Source organism: Lonchura striata, chromosome 6 (genome assembly GCF_046129695.1).
Source record: "Lonchura striata isolate bLonStr1 chromosome 6, bLonStr1.mat, whole genome shotgun sequence".
NCBI classification, from domain to species: Eukaryota; Metazoa; Chordata; class Aves; order Passeriformes; family Estrildidae; genus Lonchura; species Lonchura striata.
Genome location: NC_134608.1, coordinates 33,509,142 through 33,530,895, shown reverse-complemented (window position 1 = coordinate 33,530,895; position 21,754 = coordinate 33,509,142). Strand labels below are relative to the sequence as shown.

At 42.7% G+C, this 21,754-nt stretch overlaps 1 protein-coding gene across 4 annotated transcripts in view; it reads left to right on the top strand.

Annotated features, from left to right (window-relative positions):
* ACTN1 (actinin alpha 1) overlaps positions 1-21,754 on the top strand; it is an 85,664-nt gene that overhangs the window by 48,855 nt on the left and 15,055 nt on the right. For 2 of the 4 annotated variants that reach the window (XM_077784101.1, XM_021537054.3), the window contains exons 4-11: positions 3,245-3,331; positions 3,887-3,974; positions 4,896-4,974; positions 10,831-10,912; positions 13,987-14,072; positions 19,315-19,407; positions 20,530-20,760; positions 21,312-21,459. In XM_077784101.1, coding sequence (XP_077640227.1) covers positions 3,245-3,331; positions 3,887-3,974; positions 4,896-4,974; positions 10,831-10,912; positions 13,987-14,072; positions 19,315-19,407; positions 20,530-20,760; positions 21,312-21,459 — 894 coding nt within the window. Of the gene's footprint in view, positions 1-3,244; positions 3,332-3,886; positions 3,975-4,895; positions 4,975-10,830; positions 10,913-12,538; positions 12,625-13,986; positions 14,073-19,314; positions 19,408-20,529; positions 20,761-21,311; positions 21,460-21,754 lie in introns of all 4 variants that reach the window. The other 2 variants (XM_021537055.2, XM_021537052.2) reach the window with 1 other exon arrangement.

The following is a 21,754-nucleotide window of genomic DNA, read 5'->3' as shown; positions in this document are numbered from 1 at the left end:
TCTGCTGTTCCTTCAACAGCTGCTGGTAGTGAAGTGCACACAATGCTTGCAAAGGCCCTGCCTAGAAAGAGCACTTGGAAAGCAGAGTCAGGCTTTTAGAAAATACTGTCTGATTACAAGCATTTTAATATGTGAACTGCTCTCACATTACTGAGTCTTCCTTACATCAGCAGGGAACAAGCATACTATCTTTAATAAAGCATTAGATTGTTCTAGCTTTGTAGTGTTGCATTCAACCTTTTAACAATTCCTGTGGAGTTTCTTTTTCTTTGTCACCAGGAAGCAGAAAGCTTCATGCAAACCTATTTTGCAACCATATTTTTAGCTTTTGTTTCTTGGCCTATTCTACTATGCTAGAAAGAGGCTGGCAGCGGGTGAAGGGTTGTGAATTCTGAAGGAAAAGGAGGTTGGCACCAGGGAATGCTGAGATGGAAAACCGAGTGAGTGAGGGCCACAGAGCCTAGAGTCTTCTGATCAGTCTGGTTGACTTTGTAACCAGGTTTCCAGGAGAAGATTTTTAGGACTAGAAATGAAAAATGCTTGCCTGTTTCTAACAAATAGTAACCATTCTGTCAACTTTATTTCAAAGAACAGCAAAAGAAAAAAAAAAAAAAAAAAGGCAGAGGGTTGTGTGGCTTGTTAAATGTGTATCCTGGGATGGATCACTCCGTAAGCTCACTGATGTCAGTATCTGCTTGGTACATGGTGGTACTGTGTGAAGTAAAATGACATGTAGAAATGAAGTGGTAGAAATGTTCTGGATTTCCTCCACAGCAGCTTTGTTTTGGTGCAGTGCTAAAGAACAATCAGATATGGGAACAGGGAGCACATCTTCCTTTTTAAATGGGTTGTGCTGTAAAGAGGACTAGGAAAGAAGGGATACTTCCACCTTAATTCCACCAGCTGACTTTATAAAACTGGAATTTTAGAATGCGACCAGAACATAGTGCTGAGTTCTTATGCGATGTTAGTGACTTAACAGTATCAGTTTTATTTAAGTATCTGGACCTTCATTTCCAATTTAAATCCATGGAGCAGTAATATTAATTATCTGTTTCAGCTCACTGATTGATTAATTACTGTTCTTGAAGCATTTTCAGCATTAAAGTATTGTCATCAGATTTTAATCAAGCCCATCAACGAGCTAAATTTAGTTTCAGGTCTTAAATATATCCTAGAAGAGTCCTGCCAACATTGGGGGGTTTTACAAGCACTGGGTTTTTTGCTTTTTGAAGATCCCCATGAATATCTATCACATGAACAAAACAAACAAGCTGAAAATACAGATGCTTTCTTGTATATTTTAGCTGCAGTATCTCAGGTACTTGTAAAAATAGTGAGGATTTTCCTTTAAGTTGATTGCAGTACTTTCTTGGAGGGATGAAGAATACAAAAAGTACAGAACTGAATACACTTGTCATCACGTGACGTTTTCTTGTGTCAGCCTAGCAGACAACTCCCGACCTCAAAATGTCTGTAAAAAAAATTAATTTGTGTGAAAACTGTTAACAGACAAACACATCTTTTTCATGCCAGCAAAAGTAACTGTAGTTTTTGTACTGAACTGAAAAGTTATTGGCTGTTTAATTCTGGGCAAACTGATGACCCAGTAAGAGATCTTAGTGTACTCTCAAGTTTAGAAAGGAGCAGAGTTTTACTGTAGTAGAACAAGGTAGCATGTCTTGTTTTCTGTCTTTTGCATCTGTAATTCACTAATTCAGATATATGCCAAAGGACAGTAGAGCTTATAATTCTGATTTACACTGGAAGTTGTGTGACATGTATCTCTAAGTCACAAGTTTTCAGGGATTTGAGCATGATTTCTGAAAATCTATTTTTGGGTGTGTACTGCTAGTCTGTTGGTTTTGAATACAACAAGATTCACATTTTGAAATTTTTTCATAAAAAGAAAAGCTTTAAAGGAAAGATTCAAATATTGTTACTTTTCTGGAGCTATCCAGACAGGTGTCAATTCCTATACTACAAATCGTACTTGCAGCAGAACACTGTGTTCCTGCAGGACAGCTTTATGAAAGAAGTGGCATGGAGGTGTCTACAGTAGTACAAAAATGGTTTCTGACAATCTTCTTGGGAGTTGAATTATTCTACCTCCAAACAGTAGGTTAATTCTAACCATTTTCCTACTGAAAATACTCTTGTAACTTGTTATTTGTTTGTGAAAGATCCTGCCATAAAGGGCCCTGTCAGAAAATGAGTAGGAGAAAGCAGCTCAGCTGGTTTCACTATGCAAAAATGTGAAGGCTGTAAATTCTGTAACTGTATATATATGTATCTTTGAAATTTTTGTAGATGTTGAGGATCACTACTTGAGACCCATCTGTTCACTCTTTGGCTCTAGTCCATACCTGGTGGAAGCTTCTTTCTGGGCCAGCACTGCCCCAAGTGCCTGTTCTCAGGACTTTGATCCTCCATCCTAAACAGATCATACCTCACACACGCAAGCAGTTGCCTTGTAAAACCTCCAAGCTGTTGACCCTTGCTGATTTATGTTGTGGAATCTAATGAGCAGTAAAGCACAGTCTGCTCACAGTCATGGTTTATGTTATGTTCTGCACAGACTGGTCAGCATGAGTCCTTGCTTCCTCTTCCAGCAGGCTGCATGGATTTTGAGAAATGCTCTGTTGTATCTTTTGGCAATTACATGACTGAAAGAAGTCCTATACAGGCAATCTGCTGTATTTAGGCTTGTTTGAAATTAAAATGTTTATGGTGTATGATTTTCTTGGTGGTATCTTGTTCACAGGACAAAACCAGCTGTTAGAGCACATATGCTCTGGGAATTGCCACTGGCTTTTCTGGAATATTTATGCTGGGGCAGTTCTATAGGTGACTTGGAGTAGATATGGGATAAGAGAAGGAAGGCTTTTCCTTGTCTCAGTTTGGCTTCTCTGACTTGAAGTAATAGTAATTATACCTGAGGAGGGTGCTTTTAGGCCCCTGTGGGGGGAATAACACTGATCTTAGTGCCTATTCCCAATCTTTGGGATCATCTGTGTCTGTTTTGCCCTTAGTATTGTATTACAAAAGATCCAGTCTGATTACTGGGTACTGTACCTATCAGCAGAACATCTGGGAAGGCAGGGAAAAACAGTTTTTAGCAGGAATTCAATTTTTCCCATCTGCAAATGGAAATGTTCCCCAATGCTCCTGTTTTACAAGGATTTGCAGTTGCAACTTTTTATTTATTTCTTCTCTTTCTACCTTTTTTTTTTTTCCTCCTTAGAAATTGTGGATGGCAATGTTAAAATGACCCTTGGAATGATCTGGACCATCATCCTTCGTTTTGCCATTCAGGATATTTCAGTTGAAGGTAAATTTCAGTTCTTTCCTGCCACTGTTCAGTAATGGACAACTGTAACTAAAAGGGTTTGCCACTTAAATGGCCCAAAAGGTGCTCTTAAGTGAGTCACTGAATGATCCTCAAGAGCTACGCTTCCCAAGTTGCTCTGATATCTCATAAACATTTATGGCCAATCTCAAGCACACTGAGATGAGTTTTTCAGATGCTTCTCTTTTCAAGAGTAGCTCAAAAGGATGACTAAGCCTGAAAATAAACTTTAGTGTTGAACTTTGATTCAGGGACTAGCACTGAAAATGAACCTATCACTTAAGAGTCCTACCAGACTCTCTTAATTCCAAAAAGCTATGTCCTTATAACTGAACCTCATTAAGAAGATAATAGTAACAAAGCTATCCTAGTAGACTTTTCCAAACAAGAAATTCTCTGACAAGTGAAGTTAAATAAAGCACAATTTAATACAGTGTCTACCAAAGAGGAATTGGTGATGATTTTCTAGCATATGCTCCAGAGACTCCTGTTTTCTAAGAAAATGAGTTAATTGGTGTGTTTTCTTTCTTTCTCTAGAAACATCTGCTAAAGAAGGACTTTTGTTATGGTGTCAGCGGAAGACAGCGCCCTACAAAAATGTAAACATCCAGAACTTCCATATCAGGTGAGTTACAGGCAAGAATTTAGCTTTACAATCTGTTATTTTCCTGTATCTCTCAGTATGTTCAACAGTATTCCTAAATGACCTCCCAAGGCAATGCACATGCACATTACACAAGTAACAGTGTGGTCCAGAGAGATGCCTAAGAAGCCGAAGGCTGAGGCTCTAAGAGTATCCAAATACCTATATCCCAATTCCTCATTCAGGTTACAGTTGCTGCTTTCATAAAGTTCTTTGGGGCAATAAGTCCTCCAAGAGCAGCATTTGTGGTGTGGGCTAAGCAAGAGAGCTTTTGGCTCTGTGAAAACTTGGAGCGCTTTAAGAGCCATGAAGAAGGGACTGCTCCTAACTTTTGTAGTATGGCAAAGCTGAGAAGGAATAAAAGGTTCTCTTGCTCTGCTTTTCATATTTCCAAGCTGGCAGATATTCAGGTGAAGATTCTGCATAATGGTTTTTTCTCCAACATGTCTTGGAGCCTTGAATGAACCGTAAAATGTAAAGCACTTCGAAGCTTAACTGCCATCAGGGGAGCTAGCTGGGGACATCTGCCTTTTCCCTGAGGAATGTACTTGTTCCTCCTTTATGGCTTGCATCTACACCTTTTTTCACTCTCAAGCTCATTTGCTGCGCAGGACATGCATAGAGGGCTCAGCACAGAGAACTGCCAAAAACGAGGTCCCAAACTCAATGGGCAAGTCTTAATCACAGTGGATTTTTGTAGGGATTGAAAGGAATCTTTATTGCAGTCTCGGGCACATACAAGATATCCCTCATTCCCAGCATTTACAGAAACACTGTTGGTTGGAAACTAAACCAGAATTAGTTCTTTGAGTCTCACTGCCTTGGTGCATTCCCTCATGCTCACCACTGTGTGTCTCCGTGGCTGAGCAATGGTCATTGTTTTCTCTTGTGTTTCTCTTGTAGTTGGAAGGATGGCCTTGGTTTCTGTGCTTTAATTCATAGACACCGTCCAGAGCTCATTGACTACGGGAAGCTACGAAAGGTACAAATCCATTTGTCTATCAAACCAGATGCTTGGCACCTTAGAAGTAAAGAGGAAGAATTAGCTTGATAAACATAATTGGAGAACTTCAGCACAAGCTGGCAGTTGCAGGACTGTGGGGGGAAGGAAGGAGGGATGAATCAGTACATTCAGGCTTCTTAGTGAAGCGTGAACTTAATGAGCTTCCTGCTTGACTTTCCCTGCTTTCAGACTGCCTTGTATGAGACACACGTGCCCCAGTCTCAGCTGATGAGCAAAAGCTGGAAAACTCAGTAACACCAAATGTGAGAATAGTTCTGTGCTAATATCACAGATCAGTGAGTCAAATCAGGCTTAACATTTCTGTGGAGAGTTGGATAGAAACCAGTTATCTGGTGTTCAAAATGCTCATTGAGGGGTTTGTATGCCCTCACTGGACACTTGTCACATGCTTCCAGCTTAGCACTGAGTCATCTGCAGTGCTTCTGGGCTTCTCCTAGCATGTAGGTATCAAGTGCCAAAAAACCATTTGTCAGAAAACTCAATTTTACTTAAATACTTGTTCTGCTAGCATGCTACCAAGCTGCTCCAAATTTTACTGCCTGTGTGGTTTGGAGACAAGATTGCTGAATGGATGATGACAATAACCACTTAGTGGTTTATGCTGCTCCCAATATCTTGACCCAGCAGTGCAATAGAAGATCAAACTGGGTTCTTATCCTACCAGCATTCCTGCAGTGTGCTGAGATCCAGTTTCACTGTATCTGTGCCCATGTCACCAAGAGCATAATTAATGTGTCACTGCTGGGGCTAACACAAAAAGCTTGTCCATCAGGTCTCCTGGACTCTGTCTTTTAAGTGCATGTGTGCTTGATGTTAACTAGGGAAATAAACATAGACGCCCATCACCAGCAGACCTGGGCTCTTGGATCATCATGCAAATGGACAAAATGTAAATGATGTAATCAAATTAGCTGCATCCTAGAGGCAATGAATTGTACAATGCCTGATCTGCTTTTCAATAACCTTTTAGATCCTCACTGTCTTACAGAGCAGTCAGCTTTTCTGATCAGTTTTAGTGTCTGTCAGCACATGGTGAATAAACAGTGGGGGGAGTCTGTACCTGTTTACGTAAACAGCAGCAAGAAGAAGAGGAGTAATTAGAGTAACATTTTCCATGCCTAGTCTTGGGAAAATAACACAGCTAAGCAATGTGTGCCTGACAAACCCAGGCAGGTAAATGCTACAGCATGCACTCTGCTATCAACAAAGCCCTAAGCCAAACCTAAGCAAAAATAGAGTGAAGGAAAGTGAGTTATTTGTTGATATTGACCGCAGGCTTTTTAGAGTGAAAAATAGAGTGATTGTTCTAGCCAAATTCAATGTACATGAAAGGGGATTTTTCCTATTTGGAGTAAGGTTAAATGGAACCAGCGTCTTTTGATCTCTGCTTTCTTTTGATCCCATCCTTCACCTGGTTCCCTCTGTCCTTCTTAAGTCTTGTCACACTCTCTGTATCATTTTTATTGTTGTTCTGCCTCAGTTACTCTAAAGAGATGAGATTAAATGTATGTTAAAGAACTCTACAGTAGCTGAAATCTTGAGCAAATAGCTGGGAGGAACTTAAAAGCCTAGTCCTTAGCTATGGCAGTTGATGTGTGATGAAGGGAAGTTAACCTTTTTTATGCTAGATATTCTAAACCATTTGTGGAATATGTAGACACAGAGGAGTCTGCTGAGAGGCAGCCATTGCAGTGGCTAGTAGATTAGAGATCCACCTCAAGTTCTCTTCCAGCTCCAGGGAGCAATTAGTGGCATTTCAGTTGTGTGTGCCTTTGGCAGAGTTGTGTGTGTTTCTGTGTATATACATACACAGAAATTTATGAGATAAAGAGGTGAAATCAGTCCATGCTGCCCAGAGTTCTGCACTGTACTTTTTGGATGGGCAGCATTCTTCTGTAACTTGTGTTTTGTGATCTGTCACAGAGGCTGTGCCTAGGCTACAGACCTGCACTGGCAGTGTATACTTGCAAAAGGTAGCCAGCCAGTGTACTAGCTGCTGCATGTTTTCCTAAAATTTAGCAACTTCTTTTATCCAGCACTGTTTTGTATTGAGTTTGTTCCTAGCTATTTTTCCTAGTCTAGCTGTATTAGGAGCAAGCACAATTCTTTTCTACATATGGGCACTGCCTAGGTAAAGTTATTTGTATAGCCCAGGCCTCAAAACAATAGGTACAAGTCCAGCTCGGTGTTGGTGATTCCCTGACCCCCCAGCTAATTGGTTAGATAGTTTCTATTTAGTGCAGATCTGTCTGCTATTAGTTAGCTCACTGTAGATAAGGTCTTGGGATTCAGCTTGTGGTCTGCAAGTGAGAGTTATGCAGAAGATGGGGTTTCCCTTCCTCCTTTTACCCTTGACTGTAGCTCAACTGTGAGCTACATCTAAGATACTTCTGTCAAGTACTGTGATTGACTGCTGGCTCTGACACCCCCTCACATACCACAATATGTATAGAGCTGTGGTTTGTGTACTGCTGTGTTATACGCAGATACTTTTGAAAACATGAGTTTTGGATTTCTTTCCTAGTGTCTTCAATGCTGGCAGATTAGCAAGTGCTTGCACTCTCTCAATTTTCCTTCCCCTCAGTCTCATTTCCTGATTGCTTGTTAATTGATGATTTTTTTTATGTTACATTGTAATAATTGCCTTGGCAACCTTGTGTGCTGCAAGGACTTGGAAATAGCTGGAGAAAGAGAGGAGTCCCTGCATGAATTAGAGTTGTGGTGAAAGATGAAGAGTTGTGATAGTCTTTAGTCAGCAAAAGCAGAGAATGAGCCAGGTTGGCATCTGTCAAGGGCAGGTTTGCTGTCTGCCAGCACTAAAACAAAAAATACCTCCTCTATGTTAAAGGTACAGATTCCCTTGTGGCTAGCTCAGCTACAGTCTGGCAAGTTACTGTTCCTTTTCATGCCTCTGCCATTGCTATCTTCATGTAAATGGAATTGCAACCAAACACCTCTGCAGCCTCATCTGGGTCAGTGCTCTTCTGGGTGTGTGTTTCAGCTGTGGAAGGAATCAGGGGACAAATTACTTGTCTTTTGTTTGATTTCCTGTGTTTGGGTCCCTAAAGTGTGCCTGCAGCTATGGTGCTTCAGTGCAAGGCTTGGAGCTGCCTGGCCAGTCTTCATTACATTGCCCCTTTTCATGGGTATCAGCTGAAACAGGTGATTTGAAATAATGATTAGCTGGTGTACAATGGGATGGAACTGAAAGTGGTGGAATTGGGAGGAATTTCATAGACCTTGAGACCCTCTTGTAGTCTTGAAAATGCCCTGGGGGGAACCCTAACTCATGCACAAAGAAGCATCATTGTTGGGATGAGCTGTTCCACTGTTCTTGAGGGGTGAAGTTTTTCCTGCAGGGAACAGAGCCTTGCTTGACTGTAGCTCTCTGCTCATCTCCAAGCTAGTCTTGGACTTCAGTAGCTTGCTTTCAGTAGTGCTATCTTTAGTTTCATTCCCTAAAAGATACTGTGATCACACATCTTTCTTGCATTTGAAGTAGAAATCTACTGGCTTTATCTAGGTGAGTCTCCAGTTCCCCACATGTTAAAAATTCCAGCCCTTCCTTTGGGACTGCCCAAGCCCAGTAAGTTTTCCCATCAGGAAACCTCTCCTATCTTTCAGCCAAAAATTCCTATTTAACCTTTGGCAACAGTGCTCCTGGTGTTGTTACTTGCAAACTGATAGGAAAGCTATCTGCAGTGAGAGATTTGCTCCTCCTTTTCCTCCAGAAGAGGCTGGCTGATCTTCATGCAGCTTGTTCAGATGGCTCTGTGCTAAGGAGGGGTTTGTGTTAATACTAAACACTCTTTCAGGGTGTTAATAACCATGATGGTCACAGTCAGCATGGGGTCAAATTTGCTACACAGTGGTGACATTTCTACAGAAATAGAATATGGCACATGGACTAGAGGAAGACTGGCAAGGGAGCTGCTGCTTGGCATTTCTAGATGCTCCTGCACTTGAGTGAAAGAAAATCTGGGGGTTTTTTTCTCCCTAAATGAAGCTAGGGCTATGTCTACACTCAGTGAATAAAGTAGGTTATATACCACCTAGTCTCACCTCCTCAGATAAGGCTTTTGGTTATGCTGTGTGTTCACAGAGGTTTCTCCACACCAGGCACAGAAGACAAGTAGGTTGAAACTGAAGTGATTCCTTAATTCCATGGCATAGGATGGTTCCTTGTAGCTGGAGAACAGTGAAAATCCATGGCCTTCTCCACTGCTCTGGGTGTATTATATAGGAATATAGGGATTTGACTCTACATCACACTGTACATGACAGCTGCTGGCTTCATCACAGCATGCCTGTGCAACATTGCCTTGCTTAATATTGACTTGTTCCAGTGGATTTAATACAGATCACTGTCAGTTTAGTGCCTTTGTGTGTGATTTACTTTGATAGGTGAAACATTGCTGTCTGAGAGAGACATTCACCCAAAGGAATATGTTGCTGATATTGGGTGCCAGCCTAATACATGCTTGATTCATAGGGGAATGCTGCAGGAAACTGCTTTTCAGAGCAGCTCAGTTTCCTAGTTCATGAAGGTTGTAATCTGATGGCTACATAATGACCAGTGCCATAAAGGAAGTTTTATTCATGCCCTTACCCTGTCTGCCCAAGCTTCATCTTTCCTGCTGGGTGGTTCAAAGGAAACTGCCTGTTGATTAGAGTTGAGGCACAGCTTAATCTTCCAAGTCAGTCCAATAAGCAAAGGCACATGGTTCAGATAGAAAATAAACAGAATATGGATGGTGCTCTAGAAAGAAGGTGAAATTATTTTACTACCTTTATCCTGGTTTTTTTTGTGGGTCTCAGTGTGAATGGCACAAATGACAGTATGGAGAGTACCACCCCATCTTTCCTCCCTCCCAAAAGGCACCAAACAAGATGGCTGAACACATAACATTTTATGCACAACCTTTGATTCAGTAGAAGCCACATGTCTCAACAGTAGAAACTGACAATGCAAATGTCATTTGTCACCCATGAAGCGGATTGCTCCTTTGGAATAATGAAGTATCATGGTTATACAGAAATGTAGGAACAAGCTGGTATAACAATCTTATGCAGGTTGGCAAGTGTCTTGCTACTAATTATTATGTTTGAATGCTGGACAAAGTTTTCAGAGTCTTTCATTTTAATTTGTTTTTTATGTTGTGTGGCTCTTTAAAATCTACAGAAAGCTGATATAGAGAGGAATAGAAATGTACTAGGGAAATTACAAGACTTGTGCAGAAGGAAAAGCTGTAGTCAAGGAAAAATGGGTACTTTTATATGTATTTATTTTGTAGAGATTTGTTGAAACATTTCTCTTCCTCCCACTCAACTGGTGTTCAACAAACTATACGCTAGCTAAGGACAGCACCCATTGCAGATGTTGTTACTATTTTAGTATTGCTTAGATGTTCTAGCAGATACACAGCTCTGTAGTTCTTTAAAATGGAACTTGCAAACCTAATATAAACATGAGATGTAAATGTGAGATGTGGTCCCATCATTTACTATCAGTATGATGTGAAGGTAATTTTTCTTAAAACTAGGTTCAAGACAAAATGCATTATTCCTTTTTTTTTTTTTTTTTTTTTTTGCAAGTGCATGGACTGTACATTAAATATCATACCAAGAGTCCCCAGGGTCTTCTTTCAAAAGGAAGCTAATTATTTCATCCTGTTGCATGAGGCTTCACACCCAATTTTGTCATTTTGTCTGGCAAGCACAGTTACCTGAACCAAACAAAGCTCTTTCTGAGAGAAATGCTATGTACCTTGGTTAAAAGTTGATGTTGATGGTCTTCCTCTGTTTGTTACCCAGGATGATCCTCTCACTAATCTAAACACAGCTTTTGATGTGGCTGAGAAATATCTGGATATTCCGAAGATGCTGGATGCAGAAGGTAAAGTAGACTCCAACAGATTTTAACTTGTTTTTTCTGAAGAAATTTTCCACTACTTCTAGGTGGACTTCTTTTGTACGAGATTCCAGTAACCTCTGAATGTTCCCTGTGTGACTGTGTAGTAAATGTATGGGGAAAAAGTTAAAATGGAATAATGAGTCACATGTTCTGCTTCCCTCTTCCTACTCTGTCCTTCAGTCTTTAGAGTCTAGTGTGGAGATCTTCCTTGGGGTTGACACACAAGGCAGAGATGAGTAACACCTGTCATCTGCTGACTGAAATGTTCCCTTTCAATTATCAGGCCGAATACTGAGTTAGTGTATGGTGTAGGCCTGTGTTCCTTTTGCTCCAGGGTTTTTTTGCTGTGGTCTTTTTGACATTGCTGGTGTTCCTCCTTTTGAGGGCATGATCTTATTATAGACTGCTTTTTCTTGACTACTTAGAAGTGTTTGGCATGAAGATCCTTCGCTGACTGGGTCTGGAGACCAAGGCAGAGTTCAGTGTTTTTCAGAGATGCTTTTGGTGTTAATTATGACTGCATCCCAGAGGCCACTGGGACAGCAAGGGTTAGTTTTCAGAGCCTTGTCAGGACCAGCTTGGGAGCAGATTTTGAAGACTGTAATTCTGGAGTACAAACAACAGCCTGAAATAGTTCACTGGTTGTTGGCTGTTTGCCTGAAGCCAGCAGACTTCAATTGCCTAAAGCCAGCAGACTTCAATGGTAGAAGCTGTATTTCAGATGAGTTGGACAGGGCAAACAGTTAAACATTTTTGTTAAATAAAGGATTGAGAGGAGGAAAGAGGAAAGGTGGGAGTAGGACAGCCAAGCCCAGTGAACCTGTATTTCAATAACTAGGATGTTCATATTCCTAGGTAGTATTTCCCATTCCCAGAGATGAGTTTCCTTGCATTCATCATGCTGAGGTTAAAAAAAAATCATGAGGTTTCCAGAGTAAATTCAAACATTTCCTGCCATTCTATAGGAAATATAGACACCTCCAAAATAAGCGGATCTAGCTTCAGATCTCAGCAAAAGTATCTGTAATGAAGAGGGGGCCCTTGGCAGGAGTTCTCACTGCTCTTTACTGATCTCTCTCCTCCCTCATGGAGTCAAGCTGATGTGCATTCCTCCACACCATTAATTCTCTGGAGGTGCTGAGTTTCCACTGAAACTAATGAAAGGGCCTTTTGAAATTCAAGCCATCATTGTGTTGAAATGGTGGAGGGAGACATGGAAAAGAAGGGTGAAATTATCTTTCCAGAAGAACAGAACTGCATGGAGGAATTGCAGTATAAAAGTCATGTCAGCCTGATGCCAGTTTGGGTTGATTCAATCCACCAATCACAGTAATGTTCTCAGGATAGGGAAGTGCTGTGACACAAGACATGCTGACATATGGCTGCCTTAGCCTGGCCAGAGGAAATTTTATGATGAGGGAGGGGAACCAGAAGGGTGATCCTGGGTTCTGAGACGCACACATCTTCTGGGGAATGCTGTGAAGCCCCGTGGAATTGCTATGACATGCACACGCTGCAGCAGGCCTCCTGGACAGTTGTGGTTCTACCTCTCCTCTGCTTTCCTCCCATCAGTTGATTATGCTCTTAACGTGAGGTTTTTTTTGACAGACATTGTTGGAACTGCCCGTCCTGACGAGAAGGCCATCATGACCTATGTTTCTAGCTTCTACCACGCCTTCTCAGGAGCCCAGAAGGTATCGCAGGATCCCAAGCTCCCTCCACAGAGCACACCTGGTGCCGTTGCTAATGTCCAAACCTTTTTTTCTTTCTCTCTCTCCTCTCTAGCTACGGGCATCTTTATTATTATGTTCTTGGTAGAGTTGGCTGTTGGTTCAAAGTGGTGCCCCAGATACAAATACACGGGGCAAGGGAGCCAGGAATTCCATTTCCCTCTAGTGAGCAATACTTCCAGTGGCATTTAGGTATGCCTCACTTCGGCACACATGCATATTTAAGGGAGTGGGGAGCTCTGCCTTCTCCATTTGCCTTATGAACTGCTGTCCTCGTGGCTAAGAACCTGGACCTCTTGACCCTGATAAATCTGAGCTAGCATGCTTAGTCTTACAAAAAATAAAGACCACCACACCCCACACAGATGTTCTGCCCAGCAGGGAACTGTAGCCTCCCCCCATGGGAAATAATACAGATACCTATTCACTTTTTTCTTTTTTTTTTTGCCTTTTCCAAAGGTGGAGAAACAGAGCTGACTGAGGTTTTATGATGGGTTTAATGAATGGCCAAAGCTTTTTATTTTGCCTTACATATGCTGCAGGTTCCAGCACCCTTGCATTAAGGTCTGAACTTGCTGCTTTCTCCAGTTGTACCACAAATTCAGTCCCAGTTCACCTGGGGCTTATAAAGCATTTCTAACAAGTACATTCATAGTGGTTTTGTAAACAAAGCATTGCTCATCATGACAAAGATGCCTGGTTTTGTTCATTTGTTTCCTTTTATCCCCTCTCTTTTCCCATCCATGTTGGAAATCGGGCAGTTAAGTCCTTGCTACTTCTGACTTAGCCATTTTCCTGTTGGTAATAGAGTCACTTAAGGAAAACATTTTGTGGGTGAAACCTTGTATACATCTCTTGCCAACACCAAGCAGCCTGCTGTACTTGAGTTCCTTAGGAACAGGCAGTGCACGTTGCAGCAGAGCAGATCCTGTGTAGGAAGCGCTCTGCGTGGGAAGGCTCTGATCTCCAGCTCCTTGGCGTGCGAAGGGCCTCGAGCACGGGCGTTCAGCTCTCCAAACAACCTGTTTGCATCCTTGGGCCGGGCCCCCAGACCGCAGCTGGGAAGGTGCAGAGCCCAGATCCTCATCTCAGGATCCCCCTGGATTGGGGGGTAGGGAGGGGTGCCGCTTTGAGCCACAAGCCAACACTGCTAGCCACCTTCTGATCCGAATTCCCAGCTCTCCGCATGGAAATCTGTTTGGCCTGTCCTGCAATGCATGATGGGAAGTTTTCTCCCCCTCTCTCACGCCACCCATGATTGTTTTGTTTTATCCTATGTGCTGCTTCTTACTTTATCCTTTCAACCTCTTTTCCTTCTCTGCACAGATATTATAGGCACGCTAAGGCCGGATGAGAAGGCCATAATGACCTATGTCTCATGTTACTACCACGCCTTCTCAGGGGCGCAGAAGGTGAGACTTTACTGCTAACAACCCCTCCCTTCACCCCGCCCTGCCCACCTGTCCTCTCCAGTGAGGAGCGCCAGACCCCGTCCGCCCCAGGGCCTTTGCAGGGAAGCCCAGTGCATCCAGTGATGCATTTGGATATGGCATCTGTAATCTTGCTGGAGAAGTGATGTCAATGTCCTTTTGGACAGACTTAAGCTGCTCCTTCCCTCCAGTCTCGCAGCACAGCAGAGGAGAAAGCATTTGGTAAAGCTGGCATTGGAAGATGAATGGATGCCTGCTCTGACAGAGGCAGTACCCTTTCAGTAACTAGCGGGCATTGTCCTGGCCAGGCAGTGCACCTCCAGAAGTGCCACAGTCAAATCTGCCCACTCCAGGAAATCCCAGCCTGTCCCTCTTGGGCTGCCAGCCTGCCTTCCACACTCAGCCTCCACTAGGTCAGTGGTCTTTTCCTAGGCTGAATCATCTGTGAGCTGGTTACACAGCACTTTTGTGCTCCAGCCATGAAGTTCATTTCCACCAGGCCTTCAGCTTTCCCAAACTCACAAGCTTTTCCATTCCTTGTTTCTCCCTTGTAATTCTCCTCTGTTTCCCAAACCACCTGTTTTATTTATCTTTCCTCTGCCTTGCCCATTTCCTTTAGGTCTTCCTTCTTCTTCTGCTTCCTCTTTACTCCAAAGTCTCTTTGCCTGACATCAGGATGTTTGGAACTAAATAGTTGTGGATCACCTTTGGGCAAGCAATTTCCCAGCAATCCTTTGAATAAGGGAAAAAGGTCAATTCTTTTCTCCCATGTCATAACCTACCTGGGCTGCAGCCCTTCCCCAAGATTACTGCTAATTTCAAATGGGAGGCTTTAAAGCAGTAAAATCCAAAATCCAAGACTACGTTCTTCATGTTACAGACAGGCCTTTTCTATTTGAGACACAGTCCTTGTATTGCCCAGCTTGAGGGCTAATCTGACTCCAGGAAGATTCTATCTCTTTTGTGCAAAGCAGTGCTGATGATCCCAGCATTGATTCAGTTTCCATGATGATGCTGGCTTTCAGAGGACAAATGCAAGCAGTAGTTTCCAGGGAGCAGCTCTTTAGTTCAAGCTTTTTTGTTCTTTGCCCAGTTTAATATAAATTACGTGATACTGTCTTGTTTCCAAGGAACTGGGAATGTGTCCCACGGCAAGTGCAGTAGACTTGCCCATTTGGCATAATTTGTGTAGTCATGACTTTCCTGCTAGGATCCTGTAGTTTTTTGTTCAAAACACTCAAGACTAGTCTGCAAGCTCTGGCCAGCTGATACTTGCCCTGAAAGACTGTAGTTTCAGAAGCCGTGCCAGCTTCATGATAAGGCCTACTGTTTGCTAGGTGCCCCTGAGGGACTGCTCCATGCAGTCTGCTTAACCTGAGGAACTCCAGATGAGGAAACATCAAACCACAATATGAGAAGGGTTGTATCCCGCTGCAGAAACAGCCATGCCACTTGCCAATCTCTTCCTTTTCTCTCTGCATCCATTCCATGATTTGGAAATCTGCTCAGCAGGTTCCATACTCTGGTCAGCAATTTAGGTGGATGCTCATTCTGCTGGGATAACTGAAAACTCTCTTCTGCTTGCCTCAGGACCTGAACCAAGTAGCTGGGCCAAAAACTACAGATGAAGTTTCTCAGTATTAAAGTTTCAATCCCATGTAGTCCAGCTGGCTTATAGGGAAGATTTAATACACTATTCATTTTTTAGCAGTCCTCATGGGCCAGCAACTCAACTGTGTCCTGGCAGGAGGGGCACAGCTGCTTTTTGGAGCTGCCCTAGTCATAAATTAGCCAGCTGCTAAGTGACACAGATTCAAACCCGCAGGCAAATGCAAAGTGATTGCTGAGTACAAGCCCCTGCCCAGATGTTACTGTTTTGCCACCTTTTGCAGGGTTAGGTGACTTACTGTGATATCACTCAATTTTTCATCCAGATTTTTCATTACTGCCACCAGGCCTGAAGGGAGAGTCCCATGAGCCGCTTTCTGCTTCTTTCATTCTCTTATCCTGAGCCTTTGAAGGTACAGGGTCCCCATCCTGACATGTGTATGTAGATGGCTGCTTTTTCTCTATGCCATTTTTTTTTTAATATATATATATATTCGTAGGTATACTTGCTTTGGTTGGTTTGCTTGTTTTCTAACCGCTTCTGACTTTCACACTAAATGCATGCAATTATTGGTTGGCTTAATATTTTGTAAACTTGTGGCAATTTCTAACTCATGTTTTACTGTTTTATTAAGAGATTGTATTTGGTGTATAGTATTTTGGAGTGATCTTCTGAGGCCAGAGGACAGCAGCAGCCAGGCATCTTCCCCTGAGGCTAGAGGACAGCAACAGGCAGGCATCCCTACATAGTGCACTGTGGGAATGCCTTCCTTTGTGATCCTCCTCAGCAGAAAGACTTGGATCTGTGAACTAGAGAGACTGCAAACTCTACTCCTATCCTAAGCAGTTCAAGTTATGGTTGAGAAGAACAGAAAACACAAAAGGCATATAAATTACTGCCATTCAGTTTTTCATTTTGATTCCACCAGGCAGCATGTGCATAGACATAGCAGTGTGGTATCAAGGAGAATGTCCTGGACTTGCCCTCCCCAAGACTCTGAGTGCAAGCAGTACAGATTGTCAGCACAATGCTGCGCAGAAGCTGATGAGCTCACACAGTTACTCTGAGAATACAGGTGTGCAGCTGCCAGAGCCCAGGATTCTGCATCTTCTCAGTGCAGCCCTGTGCCTTGTGGGCATCTTGGCTTTTTTGGAGTTAGCAGGAATATTCTAAATGCATCATTCCGTTCAGCAGTGTGCGGAAGCCAAAATAGCTTTTCCCACTGAACTGATGAAGTTGTACGGGGAGCTGCCTTGGCCTCATGTAAACATCTTGGTGTGCCACTCTTCTTTTACCTAAAAGTGTTTCACTCTAGTTTTGAGGTTGCCATCACCATGGATCAGCTCATTAGCAGTAGTGTGGAGGGTATTTGTGAAGGTTGCTTGAAAGCTCTGGCATCCTTTTGTCCTACTTTGCTTAGAGCACAGTGTAATGTGTTGCTCGTGACAATGGTGACTGTGGCCACAGGGCCTTTCCTGTGGCTGCAGTGGCTGCACACTATTGCCTAGAGCAGTAGCTGTTCCAAGGCAAGAACCATTGGGAGGCAAGTACTGGTGGGGGAAAGAAAGCCTCTACACTCCTGCCATTAGGATAACACAAATAATGTCGTAACTGCTGACATTCTTAGGGTCTTTTTGTTTGGACAGTTGCTCAACACCCATATATACACACACATATTTAAACTTGAGCAGCTGGAGAAAGTCTATCATCAGATACATGTAAATATGCCTCAGTGGAAGGGGATGCCTGCACAGCTGGCTGCTGCTGCAGTGAGCTCATGGGGTGTAAAAATAAGAAAGTTAAATGAACACCTCTCCTGGGGTGATAGAGATAAACATTAGGTACTGCCAGTTCCCTGCAGTCACTAGGCATATCATGGTAGGACTCTAGCAATGTCTTTTTTGACATACTATTTGGTCCCATGTCTATAGTTTTCTCTTAATTTCAAAAAACACTCAATTAAAGTAGAAACTTCAGCTAAAAATAGATCAAAGTACAAGCTTTCTTAAATGTAACCATTGTTTGCACTTTTTGCAGGTTTCTTTTCAAGTGAAGCTGCTCCTTTCCCTGTACAGGTCTCTCTGATGTGTTTTAAATTAACTGATAATACGTGTATCTCATAGCTTGTCCACTTTAGTAAAGGGGCAGATGACTGAATAGATGTTTTAACAGCTTCATTTCATTCTACAAATAAGTAAGATTGCTGTGTCCTCTGGGACCATACCAATCCATACGTCACTGTATAGCCTATGACTTTATTGCTATTCTGGCTGCTTCATATCAGCTGCAAAAAATTAGGGGCTTTTTCTCAAATGTCCTTGAAGATTGAATAAACAGATAATAAAAGATATTTTAAAAATAGAAAAAGGTTGAAACTTACCAGCTAGAAACTCAGCAAAACTTACTTTGGCATAAATTCTAAATGTAGTTTTGAGGCAGGACAGTGTTCACAGTTATTTGTTTAAGTGTTGGCCTCTACTCCTTATTTGCACTCAGCCTCTGTAAGGAGTAGCTCTCCCAAGGGGGCCTCTGGTTACCTGTAGCACCTTCCCCAGGCCCCAGGGTCACAGCTGCACTGTGGTAAGAGGGAATCCCCTGATGCATCACAGGGACATGTCCTCAGGCTTTGTGGCACGGCACACACCATGGTAATGATAAAGGGAGCTGATAACCCACAGATACATTCTGTGCAAGGATCAGCCTGCATGTATGTCCCCCATGCCAAACACTGCTTCTGAGTTCATAGCTGGGATTTTTCTTATCCTTACTTTTCAAATTCATGTTCTGACATGTTGAGCTCCCTGCAGAGAACCAGGTTTTGGTCTCACAATGGAGAGAAAGAAAGAAAAAAACTCGAAACCTAAATAGTAACAGTAGGATATTTTTTTTACTGTGAGACTTGTTTTGGAAGAGTAAGCAGAAAGATCACCCAGAAAAGTGGGGGAAAAATAAATCCTCTTCTCAGCTGGATCATAAGACTCTGTGAATACATGGTAGGTGTATGCTCCACCAAGGAGGTGGCCCTGTAATCAGTGCCAGAAATACAGTGAAAACTGGAATACAGTTCTGCTGGGCAGAATTTAACATTAAAAGGAGTATCTACCATTTTATCTTCCAAACAAAATTAGGAGCTTTTCCATAAGTCCAGTCTGTGGCTTAACTCTATTTGGGTAGCTCTTTCCTGGGATAAAAGTATGGAGACAGTCTCGTCAGCTTGACATCACTCTGTTACTGCTGTTCCAGCTCAGAATGCTGGTGTGGGGAGTCTTTGTGAAGAGGTAGCCAGGGTCCCTCCAGCAGGAAGCAAACAACAAGTCCCTCTTACAGAAGCAGCTCCAGAAAAAGCATTGAAACATTGGTTGTCCCACAATATATAGGGTAGAATCATTACAGCTGAGAATCTCTGAAAAAGGGAAAAACCAAATCACTATAGAAGGCCAAATGGAAAACTGAGAGGTCAGGACAAACGTCTCAAAGTGCAAACAGGTTGCTACAGCTAAGGGTAGGAGATTTTACCTGCAGGTATGTAGCAAGAAGCTAAGCTGCAAGTTTTGGTTTGGGTTTTTTTTTTTTTTTCACATTTTTCTCTTCTTCCATTTTTCTTCTCTTTGTCAGGCGGAGACAGCAGCAAATCGGATCTGCAAGGTGCTGGCAGTCAACCAAGAAAATGAACAGCTCATGGAAGACTACGAAAAACTGGCCAGTGATGTAGGTGTTGGTTTCTGAGTGGTGGGATGAGAAAAGAATTGCATTTAATGCTGATAAGTAATCTTGGGGAGTGCTATTGTACCATTGCTATTTTCCCTGGAAAATTAGTTTTTCCTCTTCAGATTAAAGACTGAAGTTACCTTAAAGACAAGAGCAATATACTTTAAAACAGAAAGGTTCCACAGAGAAGCTTTGAATTTCTTAGTTTATTAAGAGCCAGCCCAGAAGTACTAAAATTGGAGGAAAAATCAAGTTGGTTTAACTTGTGTTCATCAGGACTGTACAAGTTCATTACATCTTCTATACAGTTTGTATGTTAATATACTGTAGAAGTCAGGAGTTGGATCAGAGAACAAAAGTTAGAGATATTTGAGGAAAGAAATACACATTTGCTTATAATAGAAAGAATCTGTGTCAGATTCAAGGTGGAGTTGCATTTGTTAACTGAGAAGGCTGTCAAACTGACAGCGGGGAAGCTACAAGAGACCAAATGTGGTCTGGAGTATGTTTGTGGTAGATAAGTAGGGAAAAGATGGACAATAGAAGGGCAAATGTAACCCATAAGCCTGGTTTCAGCCTGATCTGAAAAGCATAGGGCACTCCTCCACTAACCCTGTAGACTGCCTATTACATTAGCATTTTGCCAGCTCTCCAGATAGGTTTGTTATGGAGGTATATTCAAAGAGCAACAGTGACTTTGAGGAAACTAGAGTGGGAAAAGTGTAAGGCTCAGCTGAAGGCAAGAACTTGATTTCTCCTGTCAGGTTCTTCTGAAGATGATTTACAGCATCCTTTAGTTATGCAACAGTCCAGCAAAACTCTTAAGGCTTTAACATAATCTGAGGATATAGTTTTGGTCCTGCTTGTGCAAAAGCTGTGCCTTAAGTATGTTGGATTGGCACTGCTTCAGCAAGTGATACTACTTAGTGTGGTAGGAAATGTGCTGCCCATTAAAAAAACTACTTTCAAAAAAGCTGGCTAACTTTCCTTTATGAGCCCTGCTGGTGGCAGAATCTTTCTGACAGCAAACATAAAATTAAATGGTCCCTTATGAAATCAGAGCAACACCTGCAGTTTCAGCACAATTTTCAGTTCAGGGCTTCTTGTTGTTGCTCCTCCCAGCTGCTGGAGTGGATTCGTCGCACCATCCCCTGGCTGGAGAACCGGGCCCCAGAGAACACCATGCAAGCCATGCAGCAGAAGCTGGAGGACTTCCGGGACTACCGCCGCCTGCACAAGCCCCCCAAGGTCCAGGAGAAGTGCCAACTTGAGATCAATTTCAACACCTTGCAGACCAAGCTGCGGCTCAGCAATAGGCCAGCCTTCATGCCCTCTGAAGGGAAAATGGTCTCGGTGAGTGGGGGTGACTGCTTCTATATACCCCAAACATGCCTAAAAATCGAGGGGTCCTTTCTGCCCATGGTTGGGGCAGAGAATGCCCACCTTCATAGTGACACATTCTGTGAGAGGAACCCTGAAAAATACAGATCAGGGAGGCCATGATAGGAGAGGATCAAATGATTGTTGCTTCCCTGTGTCTAAATCAGACTCTGAGACTCTTCACAAGTTGCATGTCTTTATGAGGAGCTATCTCAGTGGCTTTTGTTCTTTCTGGTTCAGAAACAGTTGAGTTGTATTAAAGTTTGATGTAGGAGAATTTTAAAACTCCTGAAGTGTTTAGAGAGGCTTTTTTCTGCAGATGGTTATGTCCTGGACTTCTAGTCCTGCTTGCCTTAAGTCTGACACTTTGTCTCCCTGACTTGGCTGCGGAGCCATGTGAGATAAAAAGCCCATGCTCACTCCCTCCAATCAGTGGGAGCCATATAGCTCACTGAGACTAATGTTGTTGCACATCTTCCCTCCAACTTCTAACTTGCCTTTCCTTCTCATGTTTTTGCCTCTAGGATATAAACAATGCCTGGGGTGGCCTAGAGCAGGCTGAGAAGGGCTACGAGGAGTGGTTATTGAATGAGATCCGGAGGCTAGAGAGGCTGGATCACCTGGCAGAGAAGTTCCGGCAGAAGGCATCCATTCATGAGTCCTGGACAGATGGTAATGCAAGCCTACATGCTTCCTATTGCCTGACACATTGCTGACTTATGTAGGGAGGAGGAGATGGATTGTGCATGGGTCCTTCCATGAGAGTTTGCTCTTGAGAAGGCTAGATTTATTTCTTACTTTGTAAGAAAGCAGTGTATGGAAACCAGCTTGATCTCTGTTCTGCATCATGCAGTCAACATTGGCATTTCCTAACTGTGGCAAAGTGAGAACTTTGGGTAGAAGAGAGCAGCTACAGAGCAGAGGAAATGTTCCTGTATAGTAAATGCTACCATGGGCTTTTACAGGA